Here is a 23929-nt window from a genome sequence, read left to right as displayed (position 1 = left end):
TATACTTTCCTCTATGAGAATTACACTGTGGTACTGGGCAGCATGGTGGCACAGTGGTTAGCAATGTTTTTCCCCTGCCTTACATAGTTCAGTGACATGCTGTTAGTAAGGTTAGGTTAACTACTGATTGTCAATCGGCCATAGGTGTGAATGGTTGATTGTCTCTCTTTCTTAGCCATGTGACATACCTGTGCAGGGTCAACCCCCCCTGATGCACCATGGCAGCTGGGATAGGCTCCTGCAATCCCGAATTGGATAAGTGGAAGCAAATGGATGGATGGTCTTTAGTCTATGTTTTAATAATTATTACTATCGTCATGGCAACTGCAGAACTGAAGAAGCCTCTCAGATGAGAGGTGAAAGGTTTATTCTTTCCAAGCTCCTTAGATTATCTTCATGGTAGTGCTCCTTGATTAAAGTAATATATTGATATCCACTTGGGTACCTATCTATATAAGTAAGTAAGCAGCTATCTATTCTGTTAAAGAAAGATATGTGGAAACTCCTTGGCCCACTAGATAACTGCATTCACCATTTATCTTTCAGATGTTCCATTTCGTTAAATAATAAAGACTGCATTGTATTTAAAAATCACTTCCATCTGCTTGTTCACATGGATGAACAGCTATATGGGGATTTCCATTGTAATCACCATTTAAAGGTCATTTAGTAAACTTTACCCCCTCAGCTGTAGCCTCCACATGATCGCTGAGGACTCAAAACACAAACCTTATCTGCAGACCTCTGCAGTCTTCAGTCCATCGGGTTACTAAGCTGCCTCTGTTTGTTTGTTTTCATTCTCCTCAGTGAGTCATCATCCGTCTCACTTCCTCCCTCTACTCTCTGGCCGCCGACCATGGGAAAAGCCTTGAGAGATCAATAGTGGAGGCTTTCTCCCACTCTCTTCTACTCTCTCTGTGTTTGTCTGTAAGCCAAATAGTTCCTGTGGGATGTCTGAAAAGATGCTCACATGTGTTCGCTCACTTCCTGTGGACCTTTCATATCGCTCTGCTCCATCATTACACAGTGGAAGCATTGTAATCCACCGTCGTCCATTTAGTTAGCGTTATCATAAAGTGTTGTTCGACAGTTTTCCAGAGTGGAAACACTTCTTTTGGAGTTCGTTGCATCAGCGGTCCAGAGCTCAGAGCAGGAAGTCAGAGGACACAAGGTCTTTTCCATCACCGCCTCCTACACTTTATGTTATTTCCTGCATGGGTTAGACTGTTAACACCTGCTTAACCCATAGACACTTTTAAGGAGACAGCCCCGCCTTGTGTGATTGGGCGGTGCGGTCCATTTGAACTTTCATTTAATGGAAAGCTTGTTGAGAGCCTGAACATTTCAACCATTCTCTCAGCAGGATGTGAACTCTGTGCAGAGCTAATTCTGGAGTGTTCTGAAACTGCATGTTCGGGTGAAGTTATTTACTCATAATTGCCAAAAAAAGGAGAAGCAATCAATATGGAGGAATTGGGAGTATGTTTTGGAGGGCAGTGCCTGGTTCCCCTCTACTGTTTGTAACTGTAATCTGATGTAATTCTGCACCGGGATGGGCAGGAGAAGGGGTTGGGAGGAGGGAAATAGCAGAGGAACTCAGTGAGTGAATGAAAAAAGCAAGGAGCTAGACATACACAATAATGTGGACACTGCTTTATGTGCTAGCAACTGTCAGGCAAACCCATGGACCCAGCTTTTGTCTGGACTTAGCAAGAGTAAAGAGATGGTAAAAGCTGCCTGTCTGTCAGTGAAGTAAGTAAACACTTGGCTGTTTTCACCAGCACTGTTGTGCTAATATCTTCTCTTTGTAATATAACTCTATTTTGTTTCATGTTTTTTATTGATCATTCCAGCTGTTAGATTTTCTGTGTATTCCTCTGATTTTTCATTGTTCACTCTAAACCAAAGTCATTTCTCTTTAAAAGTGGCAGCCCAGTCTGTGTGGCAGGCAAGTATCTATTTTCAGAAGCTTGTGGCAGCTCTGAAGGGCATAACTGCCTCCATAATGACAGGTTACTATGCGAGGGCCTGCATTCGCAAGCATTAAAACTGTTCCTCTGCCTGGGTGTGTACGTTAAATTACTGAGGCTTTTTGGAGCAGGAGCATATGTGTTTGTGTGTGTGAGTGTGTGAGTGAGGCAGACAGAGGCACATTAGCCTGCCCACTCTCCTGTCCTGTGTCTGACTGCGTGGCTCAAAGAGGCCCAGTGTTGACAGGCAGTGGGGCTGACAGCAGAGGCGCGAGGGGTCCTGTGTCAGTGACGAATAGAGGGGATGGTCTGTTCTTCGTGTCACTGGGTCCTCTGAGATTCGCACACTGGATGCGATTGTCAGACGTATGCGGTTTCACCCAGCAGCCTTGCCTGGAGTGACATCAGACGCAGACTGAACGCCCTGTTGTGTAAAAACGCCGTGAGCTAAACTTGGAGCACGCTGGATATTTAAATCTTTTTTAATTAATCAGTGATGACAACATAGGCCGACAAAGAGCTCAGGCCCTTAAAAAAGTGTCTGTGGGAATGATGTGTCTTCTGTGCACTATAACAAACACCGCAAGACATGTCACAGAGTTTAAACCGAATCATTCAAGCACAGTGGCACTGGCGGCGTTGAGCTCTACTTTGAAATGTAAAACCAAGAGTCAAGCACGACACACAGCAGCTTTTCATCCTCGGGTAGACACAACAGACATTAGATAGTAAGGTAGTTGCGTCTACTCTAGTTTTGCTTAGATGCCCAGATGGCAAAACAAGTGATAGTGAAAGATGTGGATGGGAGCTTTTAGTGGAAATATGAATGAGTCATCCGGGCTGCCTATGTGTTTGTGCGTGTTTGTTTGAGCCATGTCTAGTCCTCATGGCTTGTTGTAGCTCTCCTGTCTGACTGGAGGAAGACGAGCAGACAGCCGGCTCTAATCTGCAACATGTTTCTGCAGACAGTTTAGACTGTTTGTTTGTAAGATCACGGTGACTCACCACAGCCAGACGAAGCAGTCATCTGACCCCTGATGAGTAAAGCACCTGCAGAGCCAGCTCAAACCTTCTGCTATATATCCAAAGCACATTTCACATAAAATCTGTGGTTGCTATTGTTGTGTTTGTTGCTCTCATTCTCGAACGTTTTTTTTTTTTTTTTTTTAAAGGCTGAGGCATAAATCAATAGCAGCTTTCTTGATGGATTGCTCTGTGTTTAGTTCTGAAGAAACAATTACTCTGTACAACGGTTTGGTCACATGGGCTTATAACTGGGACAGAAGAGCTTCTATGGAAAGCACTGTTCTCATTGTAGTACAACTGTAGTAGCAGTATTCCCAGTGCTCCCATTCATGCCCTGCCACTCTGTCTCTGCGCTTCAGGACCTTCATGAGTCGGATAACTCTGCCAGTCCAGCCGACATGGACCGCATGAGCAGGAATAAAGTGGAGCATGGGCGACAAACGCACCAGGTCTTACAGGTGAGGCATTTCTTCCTGCGGTGCCACTGACTATTTATAGCAGACACAAGTTAAGATAAATTGTAACTTGTTTTACTAGCAGCATCTGTTGTAAGTCAGCTTTATTCAGCATTACTGAGAGGTTTACGCGTTTAAAAGCAGGAGCATAGCAGTAATATCAGCTTCACATCCATTAGTGCAAGCTTTCAGAGCAAGCATATCTGGTTTTATAGCACAAGACTATAAGTGTAGTAATGTAAGTGTGCTTTTGCTCTAACTTTTCTGACTTTCTTTCTACAACTCTTTATTTTTAACTCTTTATTTTTTAACAAATACGTCTGACTTTGCCAAATAAAATCAGTCATTATCCTATTAAAATGATCCCAGTGTCTCCCAGCTGCAGACAGACATCTGGGTTGTGCACGGATTTATTTCCAGCATCACAAAATGTAGCTGACTATTGAACTAATGCCATGTACAACACATAAGAATTTGTCCATCTGTAAATCTTATTCATGGGAGAGAAAAAAAGCCACATTACTGGGTGAGGCCTGTAGTGCAATCCAACTCAGGCTTAATTACATGCTATATGTTATGTTGTGACACGCTGTTTACTTCATGCATACAGATCCAAATATTACCCACTACTATTGTCTTAAACAGATCCTTATGCTGTGTAAAAATAACTCTGATGATGTTTTATTATTTTAACAGAGCACTCCGCTCGACTTGATTGAAACAGGCAAATCCCTCAAAGTCCAGGCAGAGCGCCCCCACCTGGTCAGCCTGGGAAGTGGACGCCTGAGCACAGCCATCACTTTACTACCACTGCTGGAAGGTCACAACCCTTATGTGTGTGTGTGTGGTTTTGAGAATATATCTGTGTGTTTGGTTGACAGTTAGGGTCTCAACTGGAGAATTATAATCATAAGTGGAGTCTACTGTATTTTACTGACACTTCCTTAAGTGGAATTGCCAAACGTGAGGCAATTGTTCTTTAATAAGTAAGCAGCACAGAATGTCAAGAGTAATGAAGTGACAGTGACTGATGACACACTAACTTCTGAGCGTGTTGTTGTTACTTGTACTGAGGCACACTTACAAATGCTGCCTGTGATTTCCTTGCACCATTTGTCTCTGTCTTCCCCCGAGCCTTAACATTTCACAGGAGAGAGAGGAGAGGCTGTGGCACCCCAGAGAAAAGAGGGGATTTGTGTGTGTGTATGTGTGCTCCATTTCCTCTGTGCTAAAATATAAATATAGTATGTGTTTGTGTCAGGCTATATTTACTGTACCTACAGACAAAATGTAACTGATAACCTAAGAACAACACACCAGGGTCAGCAGATGGGTGTATTAATTTCCACTGATGAGATCCCTGTTATCTGTCAGGCTAAACACACCTCCTGAGACCTACACCTGTTATTTAACATGAGTTCATAAGCTGGTTCCATTTGTGACTCAACTCACATCATCACTGGCTTTGAACTGCAGGTCTAAGAATGTTTTACTAATGTATTTCGAACCACATGACTCTCCAAAATTATTGACAGATGTTTTTCTTTCTTGTTGCAGGGAAAACCACGCTGGGCAGTGAGGGGACAGATATCCCCCTGCAGGGCCCCGGCATCGCAGCTAAGCATTGCTACATTGAAAACCAGGGAGGCAACATCACCTTGTACCCATGTGGAAACCAGTGCTCAGCAGATGGCGTTCGCCTCACCAAACCTTATCGGCTTACTCAAGGTAGCACCGTCACAGGCTTAAGTAACTAAAATAACTGCTCTTTACCCTGTTTACCAGTTTTACCAAAATACAAAATATAAACCTGATGGTGACAGACTGAGTAGGGCAAACAGTTGCTTTTGCAGAGCCACAATAGAAAATAAAATGTTGAGTATCCGAATGTCTAAATTAAGGCTACGTTGATAAAAACACTGCCAGGCGTCATGATGACAAAACAATTCCAAGCCCTTCCGGTAACATGCATAGTTGCTATAAAAAAAAAAAGACATTACAGTCCCACCCCCCTCAGTCCCCTCTCTATAAGATCCAAGCCAGCAGCTATACCAAAATGTCATTTGAAGCCGGTATGTGTGGAGGCAGCAGCTGCTGAACAAGAATACTTCAGGCTTTGCTTCATTCAAAGGACAACTGAAAAAGACCAGTACTCATAAATGGAGGAAATGGCTTTGTTTATACATCATAAGGAACAACGATGCGGGTCTATGGACTCTAAAGGATCAGCTACATGTTAAACTTCGTGTGGAATATCAGTACAAAACTTCAGGAGTATCAGGGATTCTTGAAAGACTCCAGAAATGCAAGCTACTGATGAGGAGCTGATTTCACTTACCGGTTAATTACATGTAAGTTGACCTAGTCAGCTCATGTTAGTTAACAAGTCAAAACTTTGTTTAGGAGGTTCAAACTCGGCATTTCATCATCAAAAAAGAAAGAAATCTTTATTCATCTGGTGGTTTGCAATCACACCTCACTCACCTTCCAGTGCACCGATTACTGACAAAGGAAAGCATGAATTGGTCTGCATACTGTAGGACACATGCAGTGGTCTGTAAAAAGTATAAAGTTGTAAGATCTAAATTAAATTATAATGTTTGGAAAAAATACATAGATTAACAACAGTCCAGTTTTATTGCTGTAGATTTATTGTGATATGAATGATGTTGACAGCAAATAAAGTTTTGTATGTCCATGGCCGCCTCCCCTGGCAGGGTGCATGCTGTGCTTCGGTCAGTCGGCCTTTTTCCGTTTCAACCATCCCGAAGAGGCTCAGAGGATGAAGAGCATGCTACCAGAGGGGACCCGCGGGCTGAGCGCCACAAAAACTCCATCTGGTAAAGATCCCATTTTAATGATTATTAAATGCAAACACCATTCCAACATTTCCTGTGTTCCTAATATAATCTTGTTGCAACAACTGTGTGTACGAGGGTTGCACAGTTTGCTCAGCAGCTATTCTGGGCAGAGCAAATGCTTTGGGCACACAAACCACTTTGGAGTCATAATTTCCTGCTGTAAAAGTCAATCAGTTCCTGTTAAAGTTGAATAGGTGCCTTACAATTTGACACTGTTTAGTTTAAAGTGATTAAGAGGCCGGATGTCTGGGTAGAATGACATTCAGACATCAAACTTTAGGTGGTTGCCTTTTTAAAATACCCACAGATCAAGGCTTAGATCCTTGTTAGTGAGATTTTAAGCAGTAAACAAAATCTGACTGAGATACTTGTTGCAAAAGCGAAAAAGTCAAACATTTTCAGCCCTGCTAGTCTTGACGTTTGACTGAAATATTATTATCTTTGACAGGATGCAGAAATAGCTTGTTCAGAGCTAATTATCTGTGGCCTACATTGTGATCTACTCCACTTAAATCTGTGATTCTCGCTCAGTGTGTGACCTCGTTGCACAAAAAGATTGCTGTAATCTTTTCTTGCTTTTAATATGTCAGCTGTTACACTTACATTTGTGTTATGTTATACTACTCTGGCCCACCGCCTACTGTAACTGCTGCCCTGTGCTCTAGGTGATATTTAGAATCTATTCTCCTCTGACCTTACTGCTCTGGCTGTCAGTGCCTGAACAGTAAGAGCCGCCACACCCTGCCCACTGTGTTCACTCTTTCCTGACCAAACCCTGATTTCATCTGCTCTGAATGAGGTACATGGCTGTCGATGTATATTTAGCTGCTTTGGATCCCTTTAGGATTGCAGCACAGCTAAGGAGCATCCCGACCACTGGTTCATACAGGAACCTATGGGCTCCAAGACATTTATCACTATTAAGCCACTATGTATGAATGTGCGTGTGCAACAACATGCGCAGGCGGGGTGTGTTTTTCCTTGTGTGGACTGACCCTCTGTGTCCTGGAGCTGTCCTGAGGCATGGTGGAGGTCAAAAGGACAAAGATGTCACACTGAGTGTTTATGTGTTTGCTCAACTGTCTTCTCCCTTTATTCAGCAGGAATGCTCATGCACAAGTGTTTCTGTCTTCCTCCTGCAGACCCCCATAAGGCTCTGAATGGGAACCATGACTCCAAAATTAACAGTATGGCAAAAACCTTGCAGGACTCTTTGGTGCTCAAGACTTCATCATCACCGGGGATTGGTAAACATCCCTTTCCCCCAGACATGCTCAATGGAACTAGCAACTCCAAAATAGATGTCTCAATTTATGAGAACAGCAGCAGCTTCCTGGGCCATAACCTTGACAGCAAAACACCTGCCCGGTTACCTCATACCAATCACACCCCTGTCCCGCATCCACGGCCCTCACTCTCTGTGGCTGCAAGTGGTACCAGTGGAAGTCAAAAGGCCCAGGAGAGTCCAAAGCCTCTGAGGAACGCAAGGGCAGAGGCAACATCATGCCCCACACAACATATCAGGGGGTCAGGACAGAGCGCAGAAAACTTAAGCCAAAGCCACAAACCATCATCCATCAAGTTTTACCCAAAGACTCCGTCAAGCCCTCAATTAAGGGGTTCCACCCTACAGAAGAGATCCCAGAGCCCCTTGCGAGAGCAGGTTCAGTCTCTTTCCCATGTAGACATATCTCAAAGGGTCATTACTCCAGACTCGTCTGGGTCCACCGCCCTGAGGGTGCCCGGCAGAGGGACCTCAGGATCGCAGGGTTCGGCTCTGCCCCTTCCCTCACAGGGCTTCAATGCTAACCCCATCCTAGAGAGCCCCCAGGGCAACCGCAAACTCACGACTCCTTCAAAAGCAGAAGTCATGCGGGCACTGTATGCCCAGAGTCCATCACCACTCCCTGGGCTGGAGAAGGAGCAGGGAAGCAGGCAGTCAAGGCCTGCGCCAGGAAATGCCATGGTCTCAAGCTTAGGCTCTGCATCTGGCTTGTCTCCTGTCGCTAGCCCTCATAGCGTAAGAAAGACTTCTTTTCCGACTGCCAAGGGATCATCCGGCAAGGACCCAAATCTTCCAAAACCATACACTCGGGAACGTAAAAACAGCATCTCTGAGATCAGCGACAATGAGGACGAGCTGCTTGAATACCATCGCTGGCAGAGAGAGGAGAGGCTGCGTGAGCAGGAAATGGAGAAACTGGTAAGTGAACATCAATACTGGTTTGCAGTTGTGGAAACAAGTATAAGTGCAGTGTTCAATCTCTTTTTAGCAGTGTTTGAATCTTGTTTGATTGTAGAAAGGAAATAAACGTATTTGGTTTATTTTCCACGCTATGAACAGAGATCTTTAGCTTCATACACAGCAATAAAAACAACACAGGACTATGAATGAAGACTAAGACTACAGGGATAACAAAGTGTATGACTATAAAGGGCATAAACACAGTTAAGTAGAAGAGGCACTGCTGGCATAGCAGACTCCATGTCTGCTTTCATGTCTTCTCTAAATCCTGTTGCATACTTCCAGCAGCTCATCTCCTCTGAGCATTACTGGAATGGTCAGCCCATGTGGCCCGAATGACACGGAGTGAACATTCTTCCAGAAGTGTTGGGGTCCAGAGCGGAGGGTCGGGCTGGTTATTTACCAAGAGAATGAGCTGCTTTTACTTTCAAAGCTATCTGCGCTCGACTCAAGGCTCTTTCCTATTTGTACCCACACTCGATCACAGATCGTATACTTGTAATCCATCTTCAGTCTACTCCTCACACACACCACCCCCTACCCAACCCCCATACATCAGCCCCACCTCATCCTGCCGGCTTAGTGACAGCTGAAGCGCCCACCTCAGCGGCTGGTCGCTGCCTGGCCTTCATGTCCGCACTCTATTTAAGGACCCAAAGGGTTTCTGGTAACAAATAAAATAGTTACTACTTGAGCGACTCTAGAATTGTGTTGAGTCACCTGCAGTGTCATGTGTAGACAACGTTGCCTACTACCCAAGGAGTTAAAGAACAGATATTTCTTGAACTAAGCGTGTGCTGGTTAGTTTTTTTCCCTTGTGATCTATATTTGAATTTATTTCTTTATAAGCCTGTCTTGTCTGGCAGCTCTTGGAATCAAAATTGGGATCTGAATTCACTATTGTGTCAAATATATTTGCTTTTCCAAAATGAGCACTATATACTCTCTTTAGGCTCCTCTTGTTCATTTTTGTTATTGTTCTTAAGTGCAAGTGTAATATGGCAATGCCGGGCTTGACAGGCATGAAGAAAGAGTAAGAAAAGGGCCAAGAAAGCAGGTGAAAAGACAGAAATAAGAGGACTTTACATAAGTGGAAAATCTATATCTATGTGTATATATATTTTAATTTAATTCCAGTATTTGACTTTAGTTTTTCACAAGCTAAAAGCAGTATCATTTGCTGTTTTGTCAAACACCTTCCTATGCAGAAGCTTTATGAAACTTTACTGAGTAATAGCACACATATAGAAATCATATGTTCTGACTCGACCAACCACTTTGTGACCATTTTAATAGGCAACTGTAATATTAACTAATTATTGTAAAGTCAGATAATAATTATGTAGAGGTTTGGCTCATTAGCTTATTTGCATGAAGGCCAGTGTGGGCTAGCCGGACTCTGATCAGAGGTTAAAAAGATTTTTTTGGCTTAATTTGGCAGAAAGGTTGGAAAAGTGCCTTAAGTGTAAACCTGGCTCCTACTAAGAATGAAAAGTTAAATTATGAGCTTTAGCAGTTTCTAGAAGTTTTTTTATTTTTCTTTTTACATTAATTTTCCGGGGGCTTTGATCTGTGTTGCCATGTGGTGTTTAGCAATCTCGCTTCAAAGCCAGTCCTGGGCTCAGACCTGCCTGTTATTTTTCTCTCGTTTCCCTCAGTATCTGTAACTGCATGGGTTTTGTCCACGTGCCCTGGTTTATTGTCTGTTAGGTAGATTTATAACTTGTTTAAGCAAGAATGGTTGTCTGTCTTTGTGTGTCAGCCCTGTGATAATCCAGCTCTCTCCCAGTGTCAGCTGGAGCAGTGATTCTCTCCTGCCCTCTCGTTTTTACCACACAGTCTTGGTTCTTTAGTAGAATGGCGCTAACAAACCCCACTGGCATGTAGAGAAACATTTCAGGGCCTTTAATACGTTCTTGTTTTTTAGTATCATAATCTTGTATTAAACCCTAAAACACACAAATTGCAGACCTGCTGGGACAGACAAAAGGAGGATATCCTCTCAGTAAAATACATTCCTATATTTGGCAAGCCACACTCTTGGCACAGTTGGCACAGATGCAGAACCCACCTATAGTTATAATATTGCCTGCACTTTAAAACCCTATTCTGCAGGTTATCTCTCAGGAAAAGCAAAGGGCATTGTCAGAGAGGAAGTAATGCAATAGAGAATTTAATTTTAGCACCACTTCCACTGAGAAGTGGCCACAGGGTATTTTTGAGAGAGAGCTGGAGTTAATTGAGAAAGTTTCCTTTATAAGACATGAAATTCATGCATTTGCTTCGTTGGTTATAGTAACAACTCATACAGTCACGTGGAACAGAAAAGTACACACTCGTTCAATATGAAATCCATCGTTCTACAGTGAGGAAGATTATTCACTAGTGTAAACGTTCAAGACACTTGCCAATCCTCCCAGGAGTGGAGATCATTGCAAAAATTACCTCATGGACAATTATTGGACAAAATATTATAAAATATTACAATTATAAAAAACAACCAACAAGCATGCCTTCTGACAGTGGCCCTCATTTACTAATATGTGTGTGGAAATGTTGTTATAAAGTGCATATGCTAAATTTTCTTCGGGTTTATGAAATGTGGGCACTCCCCATTTTTTCTTTATAATGAAACGCATTTACCTTTAGGTGAAGCAGACACTGTGGTGAAGTGGAGAAACTGGTCGCTTGTTAATGAAGTTAATGAAAATCTAGATTCTCCAGCATCTGGAGATCTGAAAATCTAAGATATTTATGTAAATACATATTTTTCAGAATAACTGTGCTCCATGAGACAACATCTCAGAGGTATTAAAATAATTTGTATTGTGCCTACTGATGCAAACTAAGGGTGAAACTAAGTAAGAATTAATGTTGAATCATCAACTTAAAACCTGCTTTACTATGCTCACTTGTATTAAAAATGTAATAACATATAGCTTAAAATAATTAGCGTTACAATCTATAAAACCATTTTATGGTTTACGTTGACTTTATATCTATATATTTAGCCCCTTTTCCTAATCTAGAATGTCATTTCATAGTTTTCACAGTACTGCTTTTTTCCCTCAGACAGTCTGAGGGGTAACTCTTGCAACAACAGAGCTGGTGGTTTTAACTGGCTGATTTTTTTATGTAGCAGACAAAAGCAGAGTACAGGAAGAAGCACATTGGGTACAATTGTACCTCGTATTGCCAGACTCCTCGCTGGAATGATGATTACATACTCCACATCATTTTAGTATTAAAGCAAACATGCTATTGTCTGCTGTAATGAGAGACAACACTGGGCCACAAGTTCAAACCATGTGAGATGATGCAGTAGGCAAAAAATAAGTTTGTAAAAAAGTGCAACATCTACCGCAATACATTCATCCAGCACACACAGATCTTGCATTTTTGGGATTTCTTAGTTACAGCAGACTGTGTTTTCATAAACAACTCAAGCAGCTCAGACAGGTTTGACCAAGAAGCCCCCTCCCGAGAGACAGTCTGCATCAGCTTCAGCCCCGCTGCTATCGGGTTACTGTTGTTCCATGCCAGCGGCAGAGGGACAGCTGCCTAAATGGGACAATGTCACTCAAGGACACGAATCTATACAGTGATCTCTAATATCAGCCGTGCTTACATTTTGCATGTCTTCTAAAGGAGCGACAGAGACTGGAGACCATCCTGAATTTGTGCGCAGAGTATAATCATGAGGACGGCTCTGTGGAGCTGGAGAAGAGTGGTCTGCTGGGTGCTGGTAGAGGACTTTGTTCAGACTCGGGAGGGGGGATGGCTCTCCCGGGAGACGGCCGAAACCAGAGGGTGAGAGAGAACGACGAGGAAATCCAGAGAGAGGAGTCTAGCAGCACAGAGAGCACGCACCAAGAGGTAAAATACACATCCTAGTGTTAAATGATGTGGCTGATCTGAATTGTGTTATTTTTATTAATATGTAAATCTGCACTCAGTGTGAAGAGCTGTTAGCTGGACAGGAGGAGATTTACCTGGAGGAGGAGAGGAACAGGATCCTGGCCAGGGTTGATGATTTGAAACACAGAGTCAGTGAGCTGGAGCAGCAGCTGCAAGAGACCAAACATGAGGTCAGCAGGCACACATGTACACTGCCGTTTATAACCATTAATGAAATATTTCACCTTTTAGCTTGCGTGCTCTTAGATCAACTCACCAATGCAGCAAGAGGAGCAGAAGCTCTTTATAGTATTTGTTTAACTTGCAGACTCTGACTCCATATTTGTCTGTAGGTGGAGATGGAGCAAGCCCTGTTGCAGGCAGAGTGGCGGACAGAACAGGAGCAGGTGGAGGCTGAAAATGAAATAATCTCTCAGCTACAGCTCAAACTCAACCAGCTGGACAAGGCCACCCAGAAAGAGAAGGACAAGGTGGGCGTAAATCCAGTAGGCGTTGATTTTACATGTACAAACTGCACGTGAATAACATGTTCTTGAATCTGAACACGTGAATCTCACTCATTCATCATGAATATGCAAATATTCTAGATACACTAAAATCTACATATAGACAATCTTGTCAGCTGACTTGCACTGCTTATGTCGAAAACACAAGAGACACATGCACACATCTGTTTAAAAAACACAGAGTAAAAGAACAACTTCAAGTCTTGCCGAATGTGATCAAAAGTGCTTATGAGATATGCAGAAGCTCTTTTAATTATATTTAATAATTACATTTTACCAAATGCTCTAAACATCTTAAATGCATAACACCTCTGCTTGGCCTAACCTCTAGTTCCTCTAAATCTTCTCTAACTTGCCTTGATTACCAGTTAGCCTCCAAGCCTGACTGCATGAATTTGAGTTACCCGTGACTTTATTTTTCTCCTTGGTGTTGTACGTGTGTCTGAATGTGGGCATAACTGTGTGCACGTATGTGTGTGTGTGTGTGTATTTCTGTGTGTTTTTAGGGGAGGGCTAATGTGTCGGCTGAGCGGAAGGCCCTGGAAAAGCAGAGGAATGAGTACAATGAGCTGAAGAGGCAGTTTGATAAGTGCCCCTTGTCTCTAAGGGAACAGTTACAGGAGCAGCTCAGCAGGGTCAGTGTTCTCACGCAGCCCACAGGCTGGAAATAGTGAGTTATAATATACAGAATACTGCAATACTGCACAGAAGCGACACTGACTCTGTCTTGAAGCACTCAGAACTACTCATAAGTCTGTGCATTTCCTCATTTTCTCTTGTGCTTCATCAAATACACCAGGTTTATCATGTTAATGTTACCTGTAATCGTCAGTGCACAAAAGGAATCTCATTCAGCAGGTTTTAGTCTGCTGCTTATTCGCTGCCATTCCCTCATTCTGGATGCTTGACAATGTCAGTCTCAATTAGTAATAAATATTAATATTATTAACAGCTTTGCTCTAAAATGTGCTTGCCTTCTAGTAGAAAATGAGTTCGAAAACCTTGAGTAATTTTCACTCAAACCCAATTTCAACTCCAGTGTGTCGCCTTGCCTGTACCACTTTTGTCAATGAATTCAAAGAAAAGTCTAAAAAAAAACAGGTTGTTATACTCAAAGAAAACTCCCCAACCTTGCTACACATGCTAGTCAGCTAACGAGTTGTAAGTTGTTTAAACTGTTCATTTACGTCTGAGACGTTATGCTGGGAGCCCTCAGTAGCCCAGGCAACGTTTAGTGAGCCAGCAGCCCCTTCTATTGGACAGCAACAATGTTTAGTTGCTATCCTGCAAGAAAAGAAGGCTGCTAGTGCAAACATTGCTAACTTTAGCCTTAATTTAGCTAACCAATATGGCATTGTGTGTGGGTATGTGCAAAGTTATGTGTGGAAGTATCAGCAGGATTTAAAATACAGTCAGGTTTTTGAAGAATGTGGTTTAATAGTCCATGTCCATAAAAACTATGCTACATGTTTTCTCCTGTATGGTCAGCTAGAAAATGACTTTCCAGGAACATCGACAGAAAGAACCATTGCTTACACAAAAGTAGGCCTTATTAAGTACAGTATTAAATAAGCAAATAGAAAAGGTTAAAGGGGCAAAGACAGTTTCTGTGCTATGTTTCTTTAGCAAGTGGTGGTCAGTGAATATTTTCAGCTGCTGATTGATTTGCGGCAGTTTATTCCTTAAACTGTATTTAACAGATGCACCTAACCTACAGGTAACACTGATTCCTTTATAAATTCCTGTTTCTGAAGCCTCTGCTTAGGAGTTTTAGGTGGTCCTACCTTAGATTTTTGAAAGCAGGCGTAAAGGAGGTAGCTCGCTGTGAAACAAAAACACACTGCATGCTGATACATTAGAGAATTGTTTACCACAAAGTAGCTCATCTAAAGCATACATTGTCCTTTCTGAATCTAATTGGGGCTGTGTTGTTGTATTTTGTATTTACCTAGTGATTGAGACCATAAATACTTAAGTGAAGTGTTTACTGAGGTTATGGATCATGTGAGCAGAAGGGTAGTTTCCGATAGATATACTTTACATGAAGTTTGTTTGTTTTTGCAGTTAGAGAAGTCACCTCCTGCTGGTTTTTGGAAATATTGCAGGTTTAGACCAGAAGCTACATTCATCTTTTACATGCACTGGATTGCTGCCAGATAATGCATTGGCAAATAAACAAACATGTTGAAAATAAAAAGAAATGTGTCACTCAAGGGAGTAACATGTGCCAAGTTGTGAATACATAGTTGTTGTTTTTTTGGTCTTTTCATTGTCATTTTATTAACAAAAAAACTACATAGGATATGACCAGCCTCACCCTTTAATAGCATTTCACAGATTTCAATAAGTTCTCTGTTTGTGCACAGAAAGCTGAAGCTCTGGAGTCTGGGACCAAGCAGTTTGAGGAGCTGGAGTTCTGCCAGCTGGAAGAGGAGAGCCGTCTAGAGGAGAAGAAGGAAGCTCAGAGCTCACAACTGCTCCAAGAGCGAGCCGAGTATCACTGCAGCGTGGCCAAGAGGAAGGTGGGGATACATGGCAGAAAACATGCACAGTTTTTGTGTAGAAGCTGACCTCCAGAAGAAGAAACTAGTTGTGTTGATTTGCAGGAAAAGATGGCTGCTCTGGAAGCTCAGGTAAAGCAGCTGGGGTTACAGGCATCTCAAGACTGTGAAAGGCTGGCAAAGGACAGGACAGTGACTTTGCATCTGTTACAAAAGGTTAGCCTGTCACTGTTCAATAACCTACTCTAAAGTGCATTGCGTACACATCATATGGTGATTCAAACATGCAATTATAACTTGCTACGCAACACCTGAATATCCATGTTGGTTCTGGCTTTCAGGAACAAGACATGCTGTGCGCCCTGGAGAAGAAATACCACACGCTGACAGGAGGGAGAAACTTTCCAAAGCCCGGTGGCAGCATGAAAGAGGTGAGCAGGTACATGCGAAGCATCACGTCACAACCACCAGTGGTGTCTGAGCTGGAGGAAAATTACTGCAAAGTGGAACTTCTTTTTACTCAGGTCAACTTTTTAAACAGGAATTGCTTCACATCAGCGAGCCCGACCTTATTTATGTGGACGGTTCTCCTCATAGTCCCTGTCCCTCCTCTGCCTCCTTCTCCTCCTCATCCTCTCACATCCCCTCCCCCGAGCTATATCCTGTCAGGCTACAAGAGGTAAATCTCGAGAGAGCCTAACAGATCCTAACTCTTGTGTTTCTGCAATTTAAAAAAATGGGCATGACGGTGTGTGGTAGCGTTTACTGACAAACAGCAGCGAGCTTGCAGTGTGTTTGTCAGTAGGTCAACTTTCTGCCTTTCTCTACATCTGCCCTGTGATTGTTTGAGGCTTGCAAGACGAGCTTTGGTGGTTAAACTGTATGAATGTTAGACATTCATTTCACAGACAGTGGGGTAGTGGAGTGTGTTGAAACATCGTCGGGTTTGCTTTGTGAGTCTTTTGAATTAAGCGAGTGCCGCTCCTTCAGCCTTCTTCTGCTGTGGCTGTCGATGCAGGAGTACCTCAGGATGTCTGATGTCTATAGGATGTATGGAAATGCTTCTCTGCAGCCTCACTCTTCCTCTCCTGCTGCTCTCCACTGCCTCTCCCTCACTGTAACTCCAGCTTTGCCAACTGAGGTAGATCTCTTTTCTGCTCTTTGCAACACTCTGATATGTTTCTCTGATATGTCATAGTACTAAAACCAAGAAAAGTATACTAACATTACCTCCAGATGTCATTCCTCACCTTCTGCTCTCTGCTCATGTTCCGATTTGTTTTGTGTCTATGTCATGCTTCTATGTCTGTGTAAAGGAGTACATCACAGTCAGTCAGTTAAGTCAGATCTTTGGGATGCAGCGAGTCAATCCCTCCTCTTCCTCCTCCTCTATGCCAGCATTCCAACTCGCCTCCTCTGAATCCACCTTCTCATGCCACACAACTGCACGTGGTCCTTCCTCCTTTCTCTCTGCACAGGTTTGTTCATTTGCAGCCATCCACCGAATTGCTGTGATCTTCGTTTCTGTCCTAGCTTGATATTATCACAAGGACTAGCCGGTAGTCTTTTCTACCTGCCTGATGCTTCTGTTAATGATGCTGTTGCTCTGCTGCTCCCTTTTTCCTTTGCCTGAACGCTTTACATCACCGCAGAGCCAACCTGAGCTGAGCAGGAATGCATTGCCTCCTCTTAATCTTGAGCGCTGGTACCAGGAAATCATGGCAGCTGGAGAGCCTCAGCCATGCCCTCCACCACTGCCTGCAAAGTCTTTTGCCACACGCAGACACGGGCAGGTAAATTCACTTAAGCTCTCCGGGCACCTTTTAGAGTCTTGCTAAAGGGCACTAAAGCAATATAGATGTCATTAGTTATGCCACTGTTCATATATTTAAGACTAGAAAGCCCTCTAGTGGGGAAAAGGGTTAAGGTAACAATCAATGCTTTCAGACAACATATGAGCTAAATTAGGATGGGACAGAACAAAACATTTATATATTTAATTTAATGCGTCACAACACAAAACACAAAGTACACCATGAAAATCAACATCTTGTTCAACTGCAGGTCACAAAATGCTAAACTGAAATCAAAGCATTCTACATTTATGAACTTATTGAGTAAGCGGTTTTTCCTTTCTCAGCTGTCAAAGTCCAAATCAGAAGGTGAAGTTGGACAGGTTTCATCAAACAGAAGCACCACGTTGTTGCCACACTCCAGTGGTGCTACACAGGAGAAAAATGCTTCCACAAAGGTCAGTTTCACACAGCTGAACTGTAATCAGTAAACTGTAAAGTCTACTCCACCTGATCCTTTTTATGTGTTTCTTAGGGGTTGCACTTAGCGCTGAGAGAGATGTCAAACCCACTGGAGATGGACTCCAGGAGGCAGTTGGCTTTGCCGAGCAGAGGTAACAGAGTCCATCAGTCCATGCATAGTCTCAGCTTGTGTGTCCACTGTCATGATAAAGACTACAAGGTGTGCACTGCAATTCTGAGCTACAAAACGTCCCGTAGCCACGTTTGCTGTATTCCGGGATGCAGCAAGGTACATCCAAAGGTTGCAAAGCAATTAACCATGAAGGTGTAAAAACTCCCTTATTGTTTTGCGGGCGCCCATAAATTGTTTGTACGCGCCTTAATGTGCTAACTGATAACCTAGAATTACACCTTCTCATACAGGCATTTAAATTTTTCTCTAAATAAAACAAACAATTAGAGAAAACTGATGAAGGCCATAGCGTTTAAATTGCTTCAGAACAGCTCTTCACAAACCAGTAGGTGATGTCACAGTTGCTATGTCCATCTTTGACTACAGTTTATGGTGGGGCTGTGTTTTTCTGTGTCCTTGCTGTCTGGATGCGATTTTCATCTAAAAGTAGCAATGACCTGTCACCAGCAGTAGAGGGTGGTGTAAGTCTGTCACACTTTACTCTGTGTCCTCTCTGCCTGCACAGATACATCTCCCACAGTCCATCACGCCATCTTGCATCACCAGCTGCCACCCAGTGGCAACCAGGCGTATGACACCCTGAGTCTGGAAAGCTCAGACAGCATGGAGACCAGCGTCTCCACCGGCAACTCCGCCTGTACCCCAGAAAGGTGAGAGGCTGGCTCTGTTTCCATGGGAACACTCAAGTCTGCCCTGTCTCTCAGGAGAAGGGTCACTGCTGCTTTGTTCCCGTGACAACATGTTTTCTTACACGCCTGCTCACGTGTCTCCTAGGTACACTGACTGTTGCTATACCAGCCAGCTCTAGTTTCCAGTTATTTTGTGAAGTTTACTGATGTTAATGACTGTGTCTGGCTCTCCTGCTGTTTCCAGTGTTTGTTTCCACGCATGTCTGTTTGCTTTTTGCTTTTTGTCATCAAATGCTCCTTTATTCTGTGTCTTGTAGCGCCTGTGGCTTAGAGGCCCAGAGGATAGAAGAGATGGAAAAGATGCTGAAGGAAGCGCAGCAGGAGAAAGCCAGACTGATTGAGAACAGAGTGAGTTCCCAACTTTTAGTTCTGACATAAAAAAAAGGCTCCATTTTTAACATGGCTGAACATCGGAATCCTCTTTATTTCAAAAGCTGGAACAAACAGTCACATCCATTAATCGTAGGTAATATTGGTTTAAATAATCAGCTGTTTTTGCCATTTTTTAAAACTAAAAATCCTTAATTCACATATGCGGGAGTTATTATAGTTTTTACATTTTTATATTGTTTATATATTTTTTGTTTCTAGATAATTTTTTTTCAATTCAGTTATACTGTTTTTACTGTCTAACGGTCTAGTTCGTTTTTTTTTTTATTAAACAAGATTGTTAGTTTTCCCATACACCCAGTTTTTTTTTAGTTTAGTTGTCTTTATAGCTCCAATAATCTTGCTTACACTGTTGCTCAAAAACAAAAACAAAAAAATCTGTGTCTGTGTCTGTCTTCTTAGCTGCTGGAAATTACATCAGTTTAAAAAAAATGTTATTATGTTCAATTACTGCGTAAACAAAATGATTAATTGATAAGAAAATAATTGGCAGCTGATGAAATTAATGACAACAGTATCAGTATTTGCAGCCCTTGTTTCAGCTGACAGACCTGAAGCAATCACCTCCTCTCTGGCATAATAAACACTGCACAAGTGAAGTGTATTTATGCTATTTTTAGCTATGAGCATGTAATCTATCTGCAGTATGAAAGTAACAGTAATTAGTGTTTGTGACAACTATTGAAACATGACTTTACAGCCAGGGAAACATAATAATTCCTGGTTATAGCTGGAGTCAGTCCAGTGCTGTATGGATAAAATGACTACATTTATATGAAGATTTTTCTAGTCCTGTTTACACTACAAGCCATGTTCCTTTGGCCTATTACACACAAACACAATATATCAGGAGAAATTTTTCTCTGGAGTCACTTCCTACCAGCTGCAGGCTGGAGGACGCGGATAGTAAACTGCAGCCTTTGTGATCAGTCATTAAAGCCATACCAAAATTCTGAATATCACAATAGAATCCTGAATAATCAAAACAACGTTGACGCAAAATAATTACACAGTCAGCTCTGACATATTGTATCAAAAAAGAATCGCATCTTACACTAAATTAAAATAGTTTAAAAAAAAAGTACAGTTCTTATGATATCACCGATCACAGATTTTGTAAAATAAATAAATGACTGCAATCGCCAAATATTCCAGTTCCACTGAGAGTCGACACATTCCAACTTTGAGCTATTGCAAAACCTCTCGTGTGGCTCTCGCTCAGCAGATAAAAACCTGATCAAAGTGATCAAAGTGATCGGTGAACTTCAGATGTGGTGAAATGAAGTTGTAATTATTGTGTTTACCTTTGTATTATTTCCTCATGTGGAAATAAAGTAGACCCATATGTAAGTTTCTGAAAGCTGCAAAGGATCATTTTACATCAGCAAAGCTTACTTTTCCATACACAGACTTAAGGGATATATTTTACAAAACCCTGGATTGGGACTTGAATTCTCACGAGCATCTTCTGACAGTCATTTTCTTTGTATTGCAATATTTGCCTACCATTAACATATTCTCCCCGTCTCCCTTTTCCCCATTATTTTTTCTTCTCTTCTCTCCATCTGCGTCTCTTTCTCCTGCCCCGACGCTCCCAGGAGAGGGAGGTGCAGGCTCGGCGGCAGATGTTAGAGGAGGAGCGGAGGAGGCGAGAGGAGGCCGAGAGGAGGCTTCAGGACGAGACGGCCCACAGGCAGAGGCTGGTGGAGGAGGAGGTGAAGATGAGAGAGAAGCAGTTCTCCCAGGTCAGTGGAACAGAAGGAGGAGACGGGCGGCGGGAAGAAAAGAGAGGAGAGGAGACGAGAGGGGAGGAGAGGGGGGGTTAGGAGACTTGGGGGAAAGGATGAGAGACGAGACACTAAAGAGAGGCTGGGTATATATGAAGATCAAAGATTGTCAAGGAAGGGAGAGACAGGGGAAACAATGGAGGGGAGGGTGGAGAGAGAGAGAGTGGAAGAACAGAGGGAAAGTTATTATTGGAGGTGGTGTGAGAATGATATACACATAATTCAAGCTTTAATCCCGGCTGATTATCAGTGTTTATCGGCGTCCGTCACAGCAGACTCGATGAGAAACACATCAAGATCAGGCTGTTGTGAGTTGCAGGCTTTGATCTAGCTTCTGTAATGACTATTTTTAAAAGAAAAACCGATTAAAAGCCAAACTACAAACAGTTATCACCCGGCCTGCCTATCAGCATCAAATTTGCATGCATGAAACAGCTGTTTCAGACTGTACACTACTTCCTCAGTGCAAAATGTTACTGTCAGACAATGGTAGCATCCATCCAGTGGGCGATTTAGCAGCTAAGCAGCCAGATATTTCTTTAGGAGTTGGTAGACAGCTAAAAAAAAAAGGTAAGTAGTGGATTTGCCAGGCGGACGATCATGGTGCCAAATGAATGCTAATGTTGCCTTGAGTCTTCTGGATGTGCAAAGAGCCAACTATGTGTCTGAACACATTTAAGTTTGATTTATTTATAAAACCCAATATCACAAATTTCCACACACAAATCTTCACTTGGAATTAAACAAGTTCCCTTCCAAAAGACCTTTAATGATAACAGTATTTAATATCACACTGTATTGTTTTAGGATTGTGGTTATAAAAATCAGATAAGCTGCAGGTTTAATTCACAATGACGTTTAGTTTGATCTGAATTCAGGAACAACAAAAATGTAGTATGGCCTCACTCTTAATATTACTAGTTTATTTATTTATTTAGGACAGTGCATGTTAATGAACATAAATGTAAAAAAAAAAATTACATGAATGTAAACATACCAGATTATAGCCAAGGGCTAATTTCCATCTGTTGTCCTTAAGCATAAAAAATAGACATAATAATTCATAAAAATTCATCATTCATTCATAATAAAAACTCCATCACCAAACTTACACATACACACCATTCTGTTCCCAAATAAAACATTAAAACTATACAACTCATACATGATCACACACTTGATTTGTCCATAACCAGTTTTTAACCTTTGCCTTAAACAAATTGAGTGTAGAGCATTCTCTAATGGGTTGAGGAAGACTGTTCCACAGATGGCCTCCCTTGACAGAGAGGACGTTCTGCCCAAATGCTGTCCGTCTGTGGGGTATAAACAAGTCTCCTCGGATTGAAGCTCGAGTGGTCCTGTCTGAGCTTTCTTTATGCCTAATGAACTGCTTTAGTGGTGGTGGAGCAAGGGAGTGTAAGACTTTATATATTAAACACACTCTTTTAAGTTTCACTAAGTTATTGAAGTTCAGTAATTTATGTTTTTTTAACACATGACAGTGGTGGTGGGAAGTCGGTTTTTTGTCAAGTAGTTTTAAACTTCTTTTATAAATGTTTTCAATAGTTTTAAGTGTTGTTGGACAAGCAAGTGACCAGGACGTCAAACAATAGTCCATATGAGAGATGATCATTGAGTAAAAATAAGTTACTAAAATATTGATTAGTAAGCAAATTACCAGTAAGCACGTGTATTCAAAAAGTAGGATCTTGTTTCCTCACAGCTTCGAAAGAAAATCTTCCAGTTATCTCATGAAGTCTTGAGTCACAGAAAGCAATTCTGCTGATTATTTCCAGAATTTTAAAAAGCAGCACTGACGCAGTGTCTATGTTTTCTTTACAGGCCCGTCCAATGACGCGCTACCTGCCGAACCGCAAGGAGGAGTTTGACCTGCGTGCCCATGTGGAGTCATGTGGCCACAACATAGACACCTGCCCCTTTGTCATCCTCACTGAAAAAATGTGCAAGGGCCACTTGGTGAAGATGGGCGGCAAAATCAAATCCTGGAAGAAACGCTGGTTCGTTTTTGACCGTCTCAAGAGGAACTTCTGTTATTACGTGGGTGAGGACTGAACGAGGAGAGGTTTTCCCTCAAACAATGGTTAATTTTATTTTATTTAATTATTGAATAACATCGCAAGAAAGCCGAGCCTCAGTTATTTAAGTCTTTTGGAAGAGAGGTCTGCGAACAGAGCACATGTATTCAAGATAAAGAGTCAGACGAAACCATCATCACTCTCTAGATATGATTTTAAAAATCACAGAAATGTTTGAAAACTAACATCTCTTTGTGTTGCAGTATATTATAGCATTAAAGTACACCGGTATTTCCAGCTCAGAGTTGGCAAAGTGGACTTTTGAAGCTCCTCTGTCCTGTGATCTAGTGCCCCATTAAGTGTGAATTCAGCTATCCAATTTATAATGAAGCTTTTCTTCAAGTGCGCTCGTTCAGTTTCACACACGCAGTGAATGCAGGCGCCCTCGAGGTACTTTTAAAGATAAAAAACTGCTCAGAGAAAAGAAAACACTGAAAAAAGTGCACAAAGGGGAGGTATAGTTAAAGACTATTTTAAAACTTACAAGCTCTTTGTTAGAGCAGAAATAAAAAGAGACACACCAAGTCATTGCATCACATAAAAAAGTGACTGACAGAGATAGAAAACACAGCTTTCAGTATGCCATCAAACTCATGAAACCATTAAAAAATATATAATGGCTGTACTGGCATGATAATGGTACAATGATACAGTCCAGTCACTGCGTACCCTCTTAAGCTTTATACTTTCTGATTAAATCCCTGCCCTTAAAGATGATTTCTGGTCATGCAATGGTAGATTTCTTGTTCACTCATACTGTCTTCCAGTTGTCTTGCTGTCCATATAAGATGGAAAACAGAAACAGAGACACGTGAGGCAGTCCTCACTGATACGCACTGTTACAATTAACATGTTTAATCATGACTTTTTTAAGCTTCTTTTTACAACTGGCAGGATGTTTTAAAAGATGTTTTAGAGGTTTGAAAACGGCATGGAGTCACTCCTGAGTGGATCACAGCACCATTATTCATCACTTTGTTTTTTATAAAACATTTTTGTTGACTCCAGTTTTTCAGTTTCTTTTAAAATTGCAGACA

At 42.0% G+C, this 23929-nt stretch overlaps 1 protein-coding gene and 1 long non-coding RNA gene across 9 annotated transcripts in view; one reads left to right on the top strand and one right to left on the bottom strand.

Moving 5' to 3' along the window:
* Positions 1-23929, top strand: part of phldb1a (pleckstrin homology-like domain, family B, member 1a) — a 29548-nt gene that overhangs the window by 1630 nt on the left and 3989 nt on the right. Inside the window, exons 1-23 of one of the 8 annotated variants that reach the window (XM_085470007.1) lie at positions 1586-1752; positions 3356-3454; positions 4148-4271; positions 5009-5179; positions 6169-6291; positions 7455-8515; positions 12206-12433; positions 12514-12645; positions 12808-12945; positions 13488-13616; positions 15348-15503; positions 15588-15698; positions 15824-15913; positions 16024-16161; positions 16501-16623; positions 16799-16960; positions 17135-17275; positions 17623-17733; positions 17811-17889; positions 18436-18580; positions 18877-18967; positions 20608-20754; positions 22639-22858. In XM_085470007.1, coding sequence (XP_085326133.1) covers positions 3395-3454; positions 4148-4271; positions 5009-5179; positions 6169-6291; positions 7455-8515; positions 12206-12433; positions 12514-12645; positions 12808-12945; positions 13488-13616; positions 15348-15503; positions 15588-15698; positions 15824-15913; positions 16024-16161; positions 16501-16623; positions 16799-16960; positions 17135-17275; positions 17623-17733; positions 17811-17889; positions 18436-18580; positions 18877-18967; positions 20608-20754; positions 22639-22858 — 3880 coding nt within the window. In that variant the 5' untranslated portion in view covers positions 1586-1752; positions 3356-3394. Of the gene's footprint in view, positions 1-1585; positions 1753-3273; positions 3455-4147; positions 4272-5008; positions 5180-6168; positions 6292-7454; positions 8516-12205; positions 12434-12513; positions 12646-12807; positions 12946-13487; positions 13617-15347; positions 15504-15587; positions 15699-15823; positions 15914-16023; positions 16162-16500; positions 16624-16798; positions 16961-17134; positions 17276-17622; positions 17734-17810; positions 17890-18435; positions 18581-18876; positions 18968-20607; positions 20755-22638; positions 22859-23929 lie in introns of those variants that run through there. The other 7 variants (XM_085470009.1, XM_085470006.1, XM_085470010.1 and 4 more) reach the window with 7 other exon arrangements.
* The window catches only part of LOC146700022 (uncharacterized), a 31012-nt gene continuing 13109 nt past the window's right edge, over positions 6027-23929 (bottom strand). Inside the window, exons 2-5 of the long non-coding RNA XR_014922502.1 lie at positions 12732-12868; positions 12550-12624; positions 12186-12404; positions 6027-6288 (exon numbers count right to left, since the gene is read on the bottom strand). This is a non-coding gene — a long non-coding RNA (uncharacterized LOC146700022). The remainder of the gene's footprint in view (positions 6289-12185; positions 12405-12549; positions 12625-12731; positions 12869-23929) is intronic.

This window comes from Copadichromis virginalis, linkage group LG10, assembly GCF_057382275.1.
Source record: "Copadichromis virginalis isolate Kocher_CV1m ecotype Utaka linkage group LG10, C_Virginalis_male_GT1.1, whole genome shotgun sequence".
NCBI classification, from domain to species: Eukaryota; Metazoa; Chordata; class Actinopteri; order Cichliformes; family Cichlidae; genus Copadichromis; species Copadichromis virginalis.
This window is presented reverse-complemented; position numbering and strand designations above follow the sequence as displayed.